Source organism: Tachyglossus aculeatus, chromosome 10, assembly GCF_015852505.1.
Source record: "Tachyglossus aculeatus isolate mTacAcu1 chromosome 10, mTacAcu1.pri, whole genome shotgun sequence".
NCBI classification, from domain to species: domain Eukaryota; kingdom Metazoa; phylum Chordata; class Mammalia; order Monotremata; family Tachyglossidae; genus Tachyglossus; species Tachyglossus aculeatus.
The window spans coordinates 54,857,117-54,874,133 of NC_052075.1; the positions used below are offsets into that span (position 1 = coordinate 54,857,117).

Consider the following 17,017-nt stretch of genomic DNA (forward strand, 5'->3'; position numbering starts at 1 on the left):
CCCTCACAATAATAATAATAATGGCATTTATTAAGCGCTTACTATGTGCAAAGCACTGTTCTAAGCGCTGGGGAGGTTACAAGGTCATCAGGTTGTCCCACAGGGGGCTCACAGTCTTCACCCCCATTTTACAGGTGAGGGAACTGAGGCCCAGAGAAGTGAAGTGACTTGCCCAAAGTCCCACAGCTGACAAGTGTATATAAGTATATAAGTGTATACACCTGTACATATGTATATATGTTTGTACGTATTTATTACTCTATTTATTTATTTATTTATTTATTTATTTATTTATTTATTTATTTTACTTGTACATATCTATTCTATTTATTTTATTTTGTTAGTATGTTTGGTTTTGTTCTCTGTCTCCCCCTTTTAGACTATGAGCCCACTGTTGGGTAGGGACCGTCTCTATATGTTGCCAATTTGTACTTCCCAAGTGCTTAGTACAGTGCTCTGCACATAGTAAGCGCTCAATAAATACGATTGATGATGATGGTGATGAAGTGGCAGAGATGGGATTTGAACCCATGACTGACTCCAAAGCCCGGGCTCTTTCCACTGAGCCACGCTGCTTCTCTACAATTCATTCAGTTATATTTATTGAGCACTTACTGTGTGCAGAGCACTGTACTAAGCGCTTGGAAACTACAGTTCAGCGATTAAGAGAGACAGTCCCTGCCCACTCAGGGCTTACAGTCTAGAAGGGGGAAGACAGACATAACATTGGACAGACATTGGAGAAGCAGCGTAGCCTAGTGGAAAGAGCCCGGGCTTTGGAGTCAGAGGTCATGGGTTCAAATCCCGGCTCCGCCAATTGTCAGCCGTGTGACTTTGGGCAAGTCATCTAGCTTCTCTGGGCCTCAGTTCCCTCACCTGTAAAATGGGGATTAAGACTGTGAGCCCCACGTGGGACAACCTGATCACCTTGTAACCTCCTCAGCGCTTAGAACAGTGCTTTGCACATAGTAAGCACTTAATGAATGCCATTATTATTATTATTATTATTATAAGACAAGTAAACAGGCATCAATACAAGCCCATGGGTGTCTTCCAGCCTCACCCCTGCAGCGCTTGATCGGTCGTATGTACTGAACGCTTCCCGTACGCAGAGCACTGTAGTAAGCACTTGGAAAAGGACAACGTAGCAACATAACAGACACATTCCCTGCGTACACATACGCCCTTACCCTTCTATCGTTCCTCCTACCTATAACCCATTTTAATGTCCATCTCCCTCTTTAAACTGGAAGTTCTCTTTTTTTTTAATGGTGTTTAAGCGCTTACTATGTGCCAGGCGCTGTACCAAGCACCGGAATAGATCCAAGCCTTCCCAGACTGAGCCCCTTCCTTCCTCTCCCCCTCGTCCCCCTCTCCATCCCCCCCATCTTACCTCCTTCCCTTCCCCACAGCAGCTGTATATATGTTTGTACAGATTTATTACTCTATTTAGTTATTTTATTTGTACATGTCTATCCTATTTATTTTATTTTGTTAGTATGCTTGGTTTTGTTCTCTGTCTCCCCCTTTTAGACTGTGAGCCCACTGTTGGGTAGGGACTGTCTCTAGATGTTGCCAACTTGTACTTCCCAAGCGCTTAGTCCAGTGCTCTGCACGTAGTAAGCGCTCAATAAATACGATTGATGATGATGATGATGAGGTTGGACCCTGTCCCATATGGGGCTCACTCGGGTTTCGGCTCCGAGAGTGCCAGGGCGGGCACGCCGTCCCCGGGTCTCTGCCAGGCGGTGCCCCCTCCCTGGCTGCAGCAAGCCCCCCGCCTCTCCCTCCGCAGCGATGTGCTGGCGCTGCCCATCTTCAAGCAAGAGGAGTCGACGCTGCCGCCCGACAACGAGGACAAAATCCTGCCCTTCCAGTACGTGCTGTGCGCCGCCACCTCCCCGGCCGTCAAGCTGCACGACGAGACCCTCACGTACCTCAACCAAGGTGAGGGGCTACCCTTGGGGCGGAGGCGGCGGGCACCGCGGGCGGCGTGACTACGGTGACTCTGCCCCCCATCCTTTGACGGGCTTTCCAGTCCCCCGTCGGGCAGGGGGAGACTGGTTGGCGTAGTATCCGCGCTCCTGCCGGCCTGCAAGTGGGCGTGGGCAGGGAAATTTCCCGCTCTGAGCCAAGAATTCGAGGCGGGGTGGCAGAGCGGCATCCCCTAAACCCCGGCCGAAGCGTGGCGTGAACCCGGGCTTCTGGCCTGGCCGAGCCCCGCGGCGTCGGCGGCGCCCGGCTCCTGACCCCGAGGAACTTGCAGTCTAGTATGGGTGGTCGTCGGTGCCAGTGGACAAATAGACAGGAGGTGTAGTGGGATTTCCAGAGAGTCAGCCAGTACCCGGGGTGGTCCCAGCGGTCCGGGGGTCGTCGGGGAGCGTCCGGCGGTGAAGCCCGGAGACCAGCTGAGCGCTCCCCTCACCGTCGGTCTCCCCTTCCGCCCATCCACCGGTCCGTCCGCCCGTCCGCCCGCCGCCTGCCTCCTCCTCCAGGGCAGTCTTATGAAATCCGCATGCTGGACAACCGCAAGATTGGAGAGCTCCCAGAAATCAACGGCAAGTTGGTGAAGGTATGGGAGAGCGTGCCCTCGCCCTTCCTCACTGAGGTGCCCCTTCCCGTCCCTTTTTGGGGGCAGAGGTGCCAGGGGCCCCTCAGAGAGCCTTGGGCCCGCCCGGGTGGGTCCCTGAGGATTTCACTGCCGGAGTCAGCCCCGGTGAGCAGCCCCTCCCGCCGACTCTGGGCCTGCCCGGGCACCTTCACCGTTCCCACGTTTACCTGGTGCTGAGTGCGAGCTGATCAGATTGGGGGCAACCCCCTGGTCCCACACGGGTCTCCCATGCTGACGGGCCGGGGGAAGAGCGGGCCATTTTGCAGAAAAGGAAACCGAAGCCCAGAGAGGTGGAGTGATTTGCCCGGGGTCATCCAGCAGACCGGAGGCAGAGCTGGGACTCCCAGCCTGTGCCCCCACGATCCCGCGCCCTGTCTGTCAGGCCATTCCACCTCCCCGGGGAAATAATAATAATAATGATGGCATTTGTTAAGCGCTTACTATGTGCAAAGCACTGTTCTAAGCGCTGAGGAGGGGAAACAAGGTAATGAGGTTGTCCCATGTGGGGCTCACAGTCTTCAACCCCATTTTACAGATGGGGTAACTGAGGAGAAGTGAAGTGACCTACCCACGGTCACACAGCAGACGTGTGGCGGAGCCGGGATTCGAACCTATGATCTCGGACTCCAAAGCCCGTGCTCTCTCCACTGAGCCACGCTGCTTGGACAGAGGGGTACAGACCCGCCGTAGCCAGTGGGTTTTAGAACATCAGCCGTCAACTTTCCCCACACCGATGCCCGAGATTTTGCCTGTGGGGCAGGGGATGGGGGGCAGCTGGGGTTCGCGGGGGAGTACCCCAACCCCCCGCTGGCGGCCGGCCCGCCGGGGGCGATTGGATCCGGGGTGGGTCCGCCGGCTGACCCGGGGTCCGCCCCCCCGTCCCACAGAGCATCTTCCGCGTGGTCTTCCACGACCGGCGGCTCCAGTACACGGAGCACCAGCAGCTGGAGGGCTGGCGCTGGAACCGCCCCGGAGACCGCATCCTTGACATAGGTGGGCGGGATGGGGGGCGGAGGGGGCCGAGGGCAAGGGCGGCGGTGCGGGCGTGGCCTTGGGGTCACCGTGGGGTGGGGGATTTGATCCTGTTGGTTCCCCTGGGCTCTCGGGGGGGCCGCCCCAAGGCCGAAGCGCTCAGAGGGGGTCACAGGAGATACGTGTCAGATCCAAGTTAATCAGGCCGAATCCGGGTCAGAGGAAGACGACGAACTGGTATCGAATCCCCAGTTGAGGAAAGTGAGCTCGGGGAAGTGAAGTGACTGCCCGCTGGTCACCCAGCAGGCTCGTGGTGGAGTCAGGATTAGGAACCCGGGTCCCCCGATTCCCAGGCCCACTTCTCCCGAGCAACAGGGTCGGCGGGCCCTCCCGGACTCCTCCTCCGACCACCCCGTCAGCGAGGGCGGCTCTCCACGGGGGTTTTTTCAGGTGCCAGAGTCACCTGGCTAGTGTCGGCTGCCCCTCGCCCACTACGCCCAGTCTCCCTCCCGACCCCAGTCCCTCCGGAGAGCGGGGACCCGGGGAGGAGTGGGCCGCGGGCCGGTTCTCCCCGGAACGGCGGCTAACGGGCGACTTTCGCCCCAGACATCCCGATGTCGGTGGGCATCATCGACCCCCGGGCCAACCCGACCCAATTGAACACCGTGGAGTTCCTGTGGGACCCCACCAAGAGGACGTCCGTGTTCATCCAGGTAGCGGGGGGCGGCGCCGGGACCACTCCGGGGGGATGGGGCGGGCAGGTGTGTCGGGAAGCCGCGGGCAGAGCCGCCCTCCTTCACTTCGATCGCGACTCTGCCAACAGGGAGATGCCTCCCGGGGGTGGCCAGGGTCACCGAGAGAGACGGCGTGCGGGCGGTGCCCGTGGAAATCCAGCCGGGCACTTTTCCGGATCGCCTGCCGATCGGGTGGGGGGTTCCTCAGAAGGGAAAAATCCAGCCCACCCGCAGTGGGATGGGCCCCAATGGATGGGGCGGGCACAGAGTCATCCGCACTCCCCCTGCCACTGCTCGCCCCAGTGCCCAAGGGCAGGGCTGGCGAGGCGACTGGACTTTTAGACTGTGAGCCCACTCTTTTAGACTGTGAGCCCGCTGTTGGGTAGGGACTGTCTCTATATGTTGCCAAATTGTACTTCCCAAGCGCTTAGTACAGTGCTCTGCACACAGTAAGCGCTCAATAAATACGATTGATGATGATGGTGATGACTGGCGGGACGAACGGGGCAGTCTGCGGGGTCAAAGAAGCAGTGCGGCCTAGTGCTTAAAACCCGGGCCTGAGAGTCCGGAAGACCTGGGTTCTAATCCCGGCTCCACCACTTAGCTGCCGTGTGGTCCTTCTGGCTCATTCGTTCATTCATTCGTTCAATCAATCGTGTTCGTTGGGCACTTGCTGTACTGGGCGCTCGGAAAGTCCAGTTTGGCAAGAAAAAGAGACAATCCCTGCCCACTTCTAACCACTGGGCCACGGATAATAATAATAATAATGATAATGATGGCATTTATTAAGCGCTTACTATGTGCAAAGCGCTGTTCTAAGCACTGGGGGGGATACAAGGTCATCAGGTTGTCCCACGGGGGGCTCCCAGTCTTCATCCCCATTTTCCAGATGAGGTAACTGAGGCCCAGAGAAGTGAAGTGACTTGCCCAAAGTCACCCAGCTGACAAGTGGCGGAGCGGGGATGGTGGAGGGGGGGGGAGTTCCAAGCCAGAGGGAGGATGGAGGAGCGGGGTTTGTGGCAAGATAGAGGAGATGGGGGTTCAGTAAGTAGGTGACCGTTAGAGGAGCGAAGTATCCGGGCTGGGTTGGAGTAGGAGAGCAGCGAAGTGAGGTAGGAGGGGGCGAGGGGATTGGGGGCTTCAAAGTCGCCGGTGAGGAGTTTCTGTTTGATGCCGTGTTCTCCGTCTCCCCCTTCTAGCCTGTGAGCCCGCTGTCGGGTAGGGACCGTCTCTAGACGTTGCCAACTTGGACTTCCCAAGCGCTTAGTCCAGTGCTCTGCACACAGTAAGCGCTCAGTCAATGCGATTGAATGAATGAATGAAAGTGTGACCTGGGGCGAGTCCCTTAACTACTCTCTGCCTCAGTTACCCAGTTAAGAGAAGCAGCGTGGCTCAGTGGAAAGAGCCCGGGCTTTGGAGCCAGAGGTCATGGGTTCGGATCCCGGCTCCGCCCCATGTCTGCTGTGTGACCTTGGGCAAGTCACTTAGCTTCTCTGAGCCTCAGTTGCCTCATCTGTAAAATGGGGATGAAGACTGTGAGCCCCACGTGGGACAACCTGATCACGTTATATCCCCCAGCGCTTAGAACAGTGCTTTGCACGTAGTAAGCGCTTAACAAAATGCCATTATTATTATTATTATTATTACCCCATCTGTAAAACGGGGATTAAGACCGTGAGCCTCACGTGGGCCCGGGCCTGTGTCCAACCTGATTAACTGGTATCTACCCCAGCACTTAGTATAGCGCCTGGCACACAGTAAATTCATTCGTCCATCCAGTCGTATTTATTGAGCGCTTACTGTGTGCAGAGCACTGGACTAAGCGCTTGGGAAGTCCAAGTTGGCAACATCTAGAGACGGTCCCTACCCAACAGCGGGCTCACAGTCGAGAAGGACTAGTAAATGCTTCACCAATACCATAAACCAAAAAAGGAAAGGGAGGCCTGGTGAGATTCGCGTGACGATCGCAACCTAAGGCAGGCCGCCGCCCGGGAGAAACTGGCAACGGCTGGAACGCCGGGATTTGAGGGAGTTGCCCGGCCGGATCCAAGGCGACGGAGCAGCCTGTGCAGGGGAGCGACTGGCTCTGTTTCACCCACACTGAGTCTCAAGCGGGAGAGGAGGGGTCGATTACAGCGTCCGTTCGGCTCTTGCGACGTACCAAGCAGCGTGCTAAGCGCTGGGGGAGAGATTTTAGACTGTGAGCCCACTGTTGGGTAGGGACTGTCTCAATGCGTTGCCAATTTGTACTTCCCAAGCGCTTAGTACAGTGCTCTGCACATAGTAAGCGTTCAATAAATACGATTGATGATGATGATAAGCCTGGAAAGAGCCCGGGTGCGGGAGCCAGAGGACCTGTGCTCTCACCCCGGCTCCGCCGCTCGCTAGCTGGGTGACCTTGAGCGAGTCACTTCCCTTCCCTGTCCAACAGTTCCCTCATCTGTAAAATGGGAAATTCAGGACCCGTTCCCACTGCTACGTAGACCGCAAGCCTCGGGTGGGACCTGATTATCTGGCATCCGCCGTAGCATTTGGTACAGTGTTGGGCACATAGTAAGCGCTTAACAGGTACCCCAGTTAGACTGGTCACTGTCCCTGTCCCACCCGGGGCTCGGATTGAAATTGCTTTGGTACAGTGTTGGGCACATAGTAAGCGCTTAACAGATACCCCAGTTAGACTGGTCACTGTCCCTGTCCCACCCGGGGCTCGCATTGAAATTGCTTTGGTACAGTGTTGGGCACATAGTAAGCGCTTAACAGATACCCCAGTTAGACTGGTCACTGTCCCTGTCCCACCCGGGACTCGGATTGAAATTCAGCCAGAGGGGGGTCACGTTTGACTCGGGACGGGTTCTCCGCTGGGGAACGTGGAAACGGTCCGCCGGTCGCGGTTGACCGTACTTACTGAGCGTCCACCGGACACGGTGCGCTGTTCTGAGTGTCCGGGTGGTGTAAAGCGGGGCCCACAGGGAGCTTCCACTCTACTTGAAGGTGTGGCATCCCTCTCTTGGGAAGACAGGCGTCTCGTCAGCTTGGGGTAGACCCCGTTGTCCCCCGGAATGGATTCTGGCCCCGGGATCTCGGTGGTTCGGATGCACGGGCGTGCCGGGGGCGGGGGGGTCGGGCGCTGAGCTGCAGACCCCCCCCGGGGCTCCATCCAGGTGCACTGCATCAGCACGGAGTTCACCATGCGGAAGCACGGCGGGGAGAAGGGGGTCCCCTTCCGGGTGCAGATCGACACCTTCAAGGAGAACGAGAACGGGGAGTACACCGAGCACCTGCACTCCGCCAGCTGCCAGATCAAAGTCTTCAAGGTTCGGCCGGTTCCCCGGGGACCCCTTCCGGGCCCGGGGGAGGCAGCCCGGGCCCCTCGTCGTTCCCGGGAGAGAAGGGGGTGGCTCGGAATCGGCGCCGGGGGAGACCCGAGAGGCCGTGGGGGTGTCGGCACCTGCCCAAGGGCGGGCGGTGGGCTCGCCCTGTCCGGGCCCGTAGCGAGGAGGCCACAGATGGCCCGTGAAGCGGGTCTCCCGCCAGCCTTCACCCCCCCGCCACTGACGTCCCCGCCCCATATCCACCCCGGACGAGGACGGGAGAGGGGCCGGGGCGGAGATGGGCCCAGAGCGAGGACCCTCTCCGCGGCCCCCGGGGAGTCCCTTCCCGGCCCCGCGTCACCGGCGGGGAGCCGTTCGGGCTCCCTCTCCACCCGGCCCCCGTGCCCACCTTCCAGCCCAAAGGTGCCGACAGGAAGCAGAAGACAGACCGGGAGAAGATGGAGAAGCGAACTCCGCACGAGAAAGAGAAATACCAGCCTTCCTACGAGACGACAATTCTCACCGAGGTGAGCGGGGAGGCCCGGGAGATTCCGGGGGCCGGTTTTCCACGTCTCCTCTGGGGGCCCTGGGAGACAGGCGGCGAGGCCGCGGCCCGATGGTAGCCGGACCCCCTCAAAGCCGGAGGCCGGGTCCCCCGGCCGTCAAGCCCAATGCCTCGTCGCTCCCGGGGGATCAATCAATCAATCAATCGTATTTATTGAGCGCTTACTATGTGCAGAGCACTGTACTAAGCACTTGGGAAGTACAAATTGGCAACACATAGAGACAGTCCCTACCCAACAGTGGGCTCACAGTCTAAAAGAATGGGGGATGGCGGTTCCGCCATTCCTCAAGGTCATCGAAACTGCGGTGGGGCAACTGCTTGTCTCGGCTGGCTCGGGCACGAGGAGATGGGGAGCCGGCTTGGTTTCCTGCCCCCTTCCCCTGCTAGGAGTCTGTGTCCCCTGTGACCTTTGACCTCCCCCCTACGTTGAGAGCGTGAGGTTCCTGTTAGTTGGAGCGTAGTAGTGGTCGCCTCTTGACCGGAAGCTCCTCAAGGGCAGGGATCGTGTCTACCAACTGTATCGTTCTCTCTCAAACGTTTAGTACGGCGCTCTGCGCACAGTAAGCTCTCAATGGATGCTAGTTGGTTGCGCGCACTGAATGCTCGATAAGTACCGCGGATCAACGGATGGGATGATAGCGGTAGTGGAGATAAGCTAGCATCTTTAGCGCAAAGCCCTGTGAGCCACTTGACGCTCATCCGCCGCCCGTGAGGAGCTCAGCTCCCGCTCCGACGGCGGGGGGGTCCCCGGAGCAAAGTGGCGGGGCCCAGGACCGCCCATCCCAGTCGGCCCTCGGCCTCCCAGCTGGGTTCTGTCTTCCAGTGCTCCCCCTGGCCCGAGATCACGTACGTCAACAACTCCCCGTCCCCCGGCTTCAACAGTTCCCACAGCAGCTTTTCCATCGGGGAAGGGTAAGTGTGGGGCAGCAGGGGGTGGTCATGCCAGGGGAACATCCCCTACCGCCCCGTGCCCCCCCCGGAGGGCCATCTGCGCCCGGCTCGCTCAGCCTGGCGTCGGCCACGTCTCTCTCCAGGAACGGCTCTCCGAACCACCAGCCCGAGCCGCCCCCTCCAGTCACGGACGTAAGTGTGGGCCGGGGCGGGGCCGGGGGGGCCGGGCATCCCTCCTGGCGCTCCCCGGGGACCCGTCCACGGGCACCAAGGCCGACCCGCCCCCGTGGCCGCCGTTTCAGAATCTACTGCCGACCACCACGCCTCAGGACGCCCAGCAGTGGCTCCATCGGAACCGCTTCTCCACCTTCTCCCGGCTGTTCGTGAACTTCTCAGGTCGGGGCTGGCTCCCCCCTTGCCCACCCTTCCTGCCCTCTTCTCTCCTCCCCTCTCCTCCCCATTCCTGGCCAGAACGAGGTAGGGTGGGTGGCGGGCTCCCGGGAAGAGCGAAGCTGCCATTGTGCCGCCCCTTCCGAGTTCAGAATTCCCAGGGCCCACCGTAGAGTGCTCCGGCTTGGACGCTGGCAGAGGAGGGTGGTGAGGGGCACGGGGAAGGGGGTCTGCCCCCAGACGGGGCGGTGCCGTAGACGTGGGCAGTTGGACCGTGGCCGGCTTGGCGGGCCGAGCTTTAGCATTTGGCGACTCCGCTTTCCGAATCCCGGTGAGGCCCGGCGGACTTCCTTGTCCCTCCAAACCCCTCCTGCCCCAAGGAGCTGCTTACCACCCTTCACCCACACCCTCTTCGCTGCTTCTCCTGCCCCTCGGGATTCCTGGGTCGTCGGGGAGATTGGGGACTTGCCCCCAGAAGCCCTTCCGGACCCCACGATCCCACCGAGAGCCAAGGGTCCGAGTGGCTCCGTTGGGATTTCCAGGCGCGGATTTACTGAAGCTGACCCGGGACGACGTCATCCAGATCTGCGGCCCCGCCGACGGAATCCGCCTCTTCAACGCCCTGAAAGGCCGGTGGGTGCCCGCGGGCGGGAAACACTGGAGGAGGTTCTCGGGAAGACACGGCCTCTGCCCCCGTGGGCTTTACGTTCGAATCCCCTCCTGAGAGTTCCCAAGCTGGAAGGGTCCCGAAAGGGTCATTCATTCAATCAGTCGTATTGATTGAGCGCTTACTGTGTGCAGAGCACTGTACTAAGCACTTGGGAAGTCCAAGTTGGTAACATCTAGAGACGGTCCCTACCCACCAACGGGCTCACAGTCTAGAAGGGGGAGACAGACAAGAAAACAAAACATGTGGACGGGGGTCAAGTCATCAGAGTAAATAGAAGTAAAGCTAGATCAATCAATCAGTTGTATTTATTGAGCGCTTACTGTGTGCAGAGCACTGTACTAAGCGCTTGGGAAGTCGAAGTTGGCAACATATAGAGACGGTCCCTACCCACCAACGGGCTCACAGTCTAGGAGGGGGAGACAGACAACAAAACAAAACATGTGGACAGGGATCAAGTCATCAGAATAAATAGAAGTAAAGCTAGATGCACATCATTAACAAAATAAATAGAATAGTAACTATGTACAAGTAAAATAGAGTAATAAATCCGTACTAACATCTATACAGGTGCTGTGGGGAGGGGAAGGAGGTAGGGTTGGGGGGAGGGGGAGAGGAAAAAGGGGGCTCAGTCCGGGAAAAAGGGTTGGTCATAATAATAATAATAATAAAGATAGCATTTGTAAGCGCTTACTATGTGCAAAGCACTGTTCTAAGCACTGGGAAAGTTACAAGGTGATCAGGTTGTCCCACGAGGGGCTCACTGTCTTCATCCCCGTTTTCCAGATGAGGTAACTGAGGCCCAGAGAAGTGAAGTGACTTGCCCAAAGTCACCCAGCTGACAAGTGGCGGAGCCGGGATTTGAACCCATGACCCCTGACGCCAAAGCCCGGGCTCTTTCCACTGAGCCACGCTGGTCCAGCCCCCTGCCTCCTGGCTGATGAATCCAGCCTCTGTTCACTTCTTAAAAATTCACCTGGGGTGGAGGTTTTTGCTAGTAGAAGTTGAGTGGGATTTAAGCATCTACTGAGTGCTAAATGCTGTAGTAAGAGCTTGGGGGAACCAATCAGTCAATCAATCGTATTTATTGAGCGCTTACCGTGTGCAGAGCACTGTACTAAGCGCTTGGGAAGTACAAGTTGGCAACACATGGAGACGGTCCCTACCCAACAGTGGGCTCACAGTGTAGAAGACGACAGAGGCCCACGGACCCCTCCCCGCCCACAAGAAGCAGAAAAAGCATAGGCAGTTCACTTCTTTTCTGGGGCCTCAGTTCCCTCATCTGCCAAATGGGATCCAGTACCTGTTCTCCCTCCTACTGGTCCCTGATTATCGTGTATTTACCCCAGCGCAGAGTACAGTGCTTGGCACGCGGTAAGCGCTTCATGCATTCATTCATTCACTCAATCGTCTGTATTAATAATAACAATAATAGTAATAATGGCATTTGTTAAGCGCTTACTACATGCAAAGCACTGTTCTAAGCTCTGGGGAGGATACAGGGTGATCAGGTTGTCCCACAGGGGGCTCACAGTCTTCATCCCCATTTTCCAGATGAGGTAACTGAGGCCCAGAGAAGTTAAGTGACTTGCCCAAAATCACACGGCTGACAAGTGGCGGAGCCGGGATTTGAACCCACGACCTCTGACTCCAAAGCCCGGGCTCTTTCCACTGAGCCACGCTGCTTCTCTCCGACAGACGATCGCCCTCTCCGCCGTCAAAGCCAGGCCCCTCGGACTTATGACTCCAAAGCCCGGGCTCTTTCCACTTGAGCACTAATTCATTCATTCATTCAGTCGTATTTATTGAGCGCTCACCGTGTGCAGAGCACTGGACTAAGCGCTTGGGGAGTCCAAGTTGGCAACATCTAGAGACGGTCCCTACCCAACAGCGGGCTCACAGTCTAGAAAGGGGAGACAGAGAACAAAACAAAGCATATTAACAAAATAAAATAGAGTAAATATGCACAAATAAAATATATAGAGTCATAAGTTCATACAAACATATACATATATACGGGTGCTGTGGGGAGGGGAAGGAGGTAAGGCGGGGGCTCAGTCTTAACCCCCTTAACCAATGCCAGAACTATTATTGAGGGCTTATTCTGTACCAAGCACTGGGGAGAGTACCGTGCAACAGCGTCGGTAGACACGTTCCCTGCCCACAACGAGCTAAATTTCCGCTGATTTGATCTTCCGGTCGTAGAGAACCGGTCAACGTCCACCTCTCTCAGCCCTCTCTTCTCCAGACTGGACACCCCAATTCCCTGCCCTTTGAGGGGCGCGGAGGAGGTCCTCGATTCCTACTCCTGGTCCCAGTTGCTTCTCCCGCCTCCCGGGTCATTGTGTCCGAAGCAAGGACTGACAGACAGGGTCTTCTTGGGGGTCCTCTTCGGATGGGGGGGTCCCCCGCCTCCCGGGTCATTGTGTCCAAAGCAAGGACTGGAGGAGGCCGGGTGGGCGTCCGTCGGCCCGTCGGTCCGGCCATCGCCATCATGCCGGCCTTGTCCAAGGGAGACGGGATGCGCGGCCTGGCCGTCTTCATCTCCGACATCCGCAACTGTGAGGGCCGCCGCGGGCCGGGGCTGGGGGAGACGCCCCTGGTCGGTAGGGACCGACCGTCCACCTTGGACTACCCCAGCGCTTAGTACACAAGACGATTGAGAGGGTGAATGAATGAATCCTAATAATCCTGTATATATGTATATGTGCTTGTACATATTTATTACTCTATTTGTACATATTTATTCTATTTATTTTATTTTGTTAGTATGTTTGGTTTTGTTCTCCGTCTCCCCCTTCTAGGTGTTGCCGCCTTGGACTTCCCCAGCGCTTAGTACACAATACGATTGAGAGGATGAATGACTGAATCCTATCCCCCCCATTTTACCTCCTTCCCTTCCCCACAGCCCCTGTATATATGTTTGTACATATTTATTACTCTATTTATTTATTTTACTTGTACATATCTATTCTATTTATTTTATTTTGTTAGTATGTTTGGTTTTGTTCTCCGTCTCCCCCTTTTCGACTGTGAGCCCACTGTTGGGTAGGGACCGTCTCTAGGTGTTGCCAATTTGTACTTCCCAAGCGCTTAGTACGGTGCCCTGCACATAGGAAGCGCTCAATAAATACGATTGATGATGATGACTGACAGACAGGGTCCTCTTGGTGACCCCTCAGGGTTCCCCATCAGAGGGGGGTCCCGGCCCGGAGGAAGCGTGTCCCCCTCCGAGCCCTGCCCTCCGCCCTCGCCACCGCTTCGTCTCTCCCCAGGATGGTGCGGCCCCGACTGACCATTTACGTGTGCCAGGAGTCCCTGCAGCTGACTGACCAGCAGCAGCAGCAGCAAAACCACGAGGACGGAGACTCAAACGGCGCTTTCTTCGGTGGGCTTCCCGGGGTCGGGGCGGCGGACCGAGGCGGGAATGGGGGCTTTTGCGGGGAAGTCTGATCCGGGGGCGGGGGGCTCCCCAAGCAACCTCCCTACCCGAGGCGGGCCTGTCCGCTCCTCTCCTCCGTCGGTTCGATGTGCCTCCCTTCTGCACATCTTAGAGAAGCAGCGTGGCTCAGTGGAAAGAGCCCGGGCTTTGGAGTCGGAGGTCATGGGTTCGTATCCCGACTCCGCCACATGTCTGCTGTGTGACCTTGGGCAAGTCACTTAACTTCTCTGAGCCTCAGTTACCTCGTCTGTAAAATGGGGATTAAGACTGTGAGCCCCACGTGGGACAACCTGATCACTTTGTATCCCCCCAAGCGCTTAGAACAGTGCTTTGCACATAGTAAGCGCTTAACAAATGCCAACATTATTATTATTATTATTATTATTCTGCGGCGGACTGTGGGAGCGGGGGTCCGGAGGGGGGAGAAGGATGCGAATGACCCCACCTCTGAGGAGCCCGCGCCCGCTCCCACGCCCCCGGCACAGAGTTGCCGCCGCAACCCTCCCGCCTAAGGGCCGGCCCCGGGAGCCGTGGTGGCGGACCCCCCTCCACCCCCCGGCCTAAATCGGACGCCGTCCGTCCCCGTCCCGCCCAGTGTACCACGCCATCTACCTGGAGGAGCTGACGGCCATGGAACTGACGGAAAAGATCGCTCAGCTTTTCAGTATTTCCCCTTGCCAGATCAGTCAGATCTACAAACAGGGGCCAACTGGCATCCACGTGCTCATCAGCGATGAGGTAAACAGCCCCAGCCCCGCCTCGGGCCGGGGACTGCCCCAACCCCGGAGGTGTTGTCGCCCTGCTTGAGGGCCAGCAGGCCCAGACGGCCCCGTGCCCGCGGGGAATCCCTGGTCCGAGCCCCCGGGAGTGGGTGGGCCCAAGTCAGGTGCTACAGGGAACCCCCTTCCCTCCGCCTCCGGTTTCTCTCCCTCGGCCTCGTTTTAATAGTAATAATAATAATAATGACATTTATTAAGCCCTTACTATGGTCTAAGCGCTGGGGAGGTTACAAGGTGATCAGCTTGTCCCCCGGGGGGCTCACAGTCTTCATCCCCTCGCTGAGGCCCAGAGAAGTGAAGTGACTTGCCCAGAGTCACCCAGCTGACAATTGGCGGAGCCGGGATTTGAACCCGGGACCTCTGACTCCAAAGCCCGGGCTGTTTCCACTGAGCCACAGTGCTTCTCATGCTGCTGATTTGGGGAGGGGGGGCCCTTTTCCTCCAGCCCCGGGTGACCGTCTCACCCCTTCTTCCTTCTTCCAGATGATCCAGAACTTTCAGGAAGAAGCGTGCTTTGTCCTGGACACGATGAAAGGTAAGGGAATCCCGGAACGCCGACCGGGGGCCGGGGGCGGCCGCGGATCCAGCCGGTCCCAGCTGGCCGGGGAGGGGGGACCCCCGTTCTGTCCGGGTCCCCTCGGGGCCTGCTCTTATCTTGCCAAACAGCAGCCTGGTACCCCGGGGGCGTGAGGATGGTGGGAGGGAACCCCAAACCCCACCTCGGGGTCCCCGGGGGGGCCGAGTCTGGTCACAAGGCCCCTGATTAGGAACACCGACATGGGGCCAAAAGCTCCCAAGGGTCAGGGGGCCGGAATGGGCCCCAGCTAGGGCAGTTCGGGGGCCGGCAGCGGACACGGGATCCAAGGAAAACGGCTTATGAGCGGAGGGCGGGGCGGTTCCCCAGCCAAAGTGCTTGACCACGGCATCCCTTCCAACCCGCCGCCGCCGGCTTTTTTCCCCCCTCCTCCTCAATCCCCTGGGCTGCTCTTCCCCGGGGGCCGAGCACCGTCCCAGAGCCCGGGGATCCTCCCGCTCGGTCAGTCGGTAGATCGTATTTATGAAGCGCTTCCCGGGCGCGGAACCCTGCGCTCCCGAAGCCAAAATCCCAACCCCTCGAGGAGGAAGCGCTAGAAACGGGCCCCCGGCGAATCCAAGACGGAATTTAGACGTGAGCAGCTGGGCCCGGCGGGAGATCCCCGGGGCCGGGGGAGCGGCAGCGGTCCTCGGCGGAGGGGCGGCCGCCCTGTTGTTGCGGGTCCCTTCCGGCCCCCTGGTTCCGGACGGCTGACCCTCCTCCTTCCTTTACAGCCGAAACCAACGACAGCTATCACGTCATCTTGAAATAGAAGGGAAAGCCTGGCACCCACCCCCACCCCGCTCTGGGGCGGGTTGGGGGCGGAGCGTCGGAGGGCCGTGGGACCCCCGCGGAGGCTGCCCGTCTGCCCCCCTCCTCCCCGCCCCCCGCCCCCTCCGCTCGGGCCCCTCGATCCCGGGTCCCGGCCTGTGGCTTCGGGCCGGGAGGAAGGCGCGGGGAGAGGACGGTGTCACGCAAGGGGCTCCCGGAAAACATTCCCGCTCCTAAGTCGAAACGAGAGCGGCCCCGCCTCTCCCGAACAGGCGCCTCTCCCGCGCGGCGGGCCCGGACTGAAGGGGTCCGGCGGGCCGTGGGCGGACCGTACCCCGAGCATCCCTCCCACCCCGCAGCCGCCTCCCCCTGCCCTGCCCAGGGCCACCCTGTCTCCCGAGCGATTAGCCGAGGGGCTTCGGGTCCGGGGTGCAGCCCCCCGTCCCCCCGTCAAACCAGGAGATTGTCGCGGGGGTTGGTCGCCGGCCCGGGGCCGGGCGGTCCCCTCCCCGGATTGGCTTCAGGTTGACGCGTCTCGAAAGATTTTTATACGGGACTGGGTGTCTGGCTTTTTTATTTAAAAGCACTTGGTAAAGCTCGCTCGGTTTTTATACGAAAGGCGGTTCCGGTCCATTAAAGTCAGCCTGCGTGGTGATCCAAGTCCGTTTTGCTTCTCAGCGGGAAGGCCCGAGAACGGGGGGGTCCTCGGGCCAAGAGGCCCCCGGGGGTCTCCCGCCGCCACCGGCCGCAGGCGGGCCAGACAGACCCATCGGACCCAAGGCTAGCCCGACGGTTGTATTTATTGAGCACTTTCCGTGCGCATAGCGCTGTACCAAGCGCCGAGAGTCCCGGTGGGCCCACGCTGGGCGCTCTCTTCCGATCAAACAGGACTCGGTCTCTTCTCCGAGCAGGCCACGAATCTCTTCCTCCTCCCTGACCCCCCCACCCCCCGAGGAAGGGGGTGGAAAGCGTCGACGGGGAGCCGGAAGGAGCCACGGGGGGACACCGGCATCGCCGCCTCCAGCCGAAGGCAAGAAGCCGGAGCGGGACCGTCCAGCCTGAAGGCCAGGGCGAGCGCGACCTCGGCAGCTGGACCGGAGGCCCGCCCGGCTCCGGGAACTCTTCCGGCCCGGGCAACGCCGTCAATTCCCGTTGCCCGTTCGCCGGCGGGAATGACGTGAGAAGCCCGGATGGTCGGACAGGATTTGCGACGTCACATCGGGACCGGGACGGGCCAGATCTCCCACCCACGAGGACCTTCGGACGTTTTACCCCGGTCCGGCGCCGGGCCGGAGGCCTGTATTGTCTCT

General features: G+C 58.9%; 1 protein-coding gene across 1 annotated transcript in view; it reads left to right on the forward strand.

The window, feature by feature from the left end:
* The window catches only part of TFCP2 (transcription factor CP2), a 30,299-nt gene extending 13,937 nt beyond the window's left edge, over window positions 1–16,362 (forward strand). The window contains exons 2-15 of the mRNA XM_038752980.1: window positions 1,796–1,947; window positions 2,496–2,572; window positions 3,499–3,604; window positions 4,190–4,296; window positions 7,479–7,631; window positions 8,045–8,155; window positions 9,017–9,105; window positions 9,228–9,276; window positions 9,387–9,480; window positions 10,017–10,107; window positions 13,417–13,529; window positions 14,179–14,321; window positions 14,846–14,897; window positions 15,671–16,362. Coding sequence (XP_038608908.1) covers window positions 1,796–1,947; window positions 2,496–2,572; window positions 3,499–3,604; window positions 4,190–4,296; window positions 7,479–7,631; window positions 8,045–8,155; window positions 9,017–9,105; window positions 9,228–9,276; window positions 9,387–9,480; window positions 10,017–10,107; window positions 13,417–13,529; window positions 14,179–14,321; window positions 14,846–14,897; window positions 15,671–15,708 — 1,375 coding nt within the window. The 3' untranslated portion in view covers window positions 15,709–16,362. The remainder of the gene's footprint in view (window positions 1–1,795; window positions 1,948–2,495; window positions 2,573–3,498; window positions 3,605–4,189; window positions 4,297–7,478; window positions 7,632–8,044; window positions 8,156–9,016; window positions 9,106–9,227; window positions 9,277–9,386; window positions 9,481–10,016; window positions 10,108–13,416; window positions 13,530–14,178; window positions 14,322–14,845; window positions 14,898–15,670) is intronic.
* Window positions 16,363–17,017: the final 655 nt, after the last annotated feature.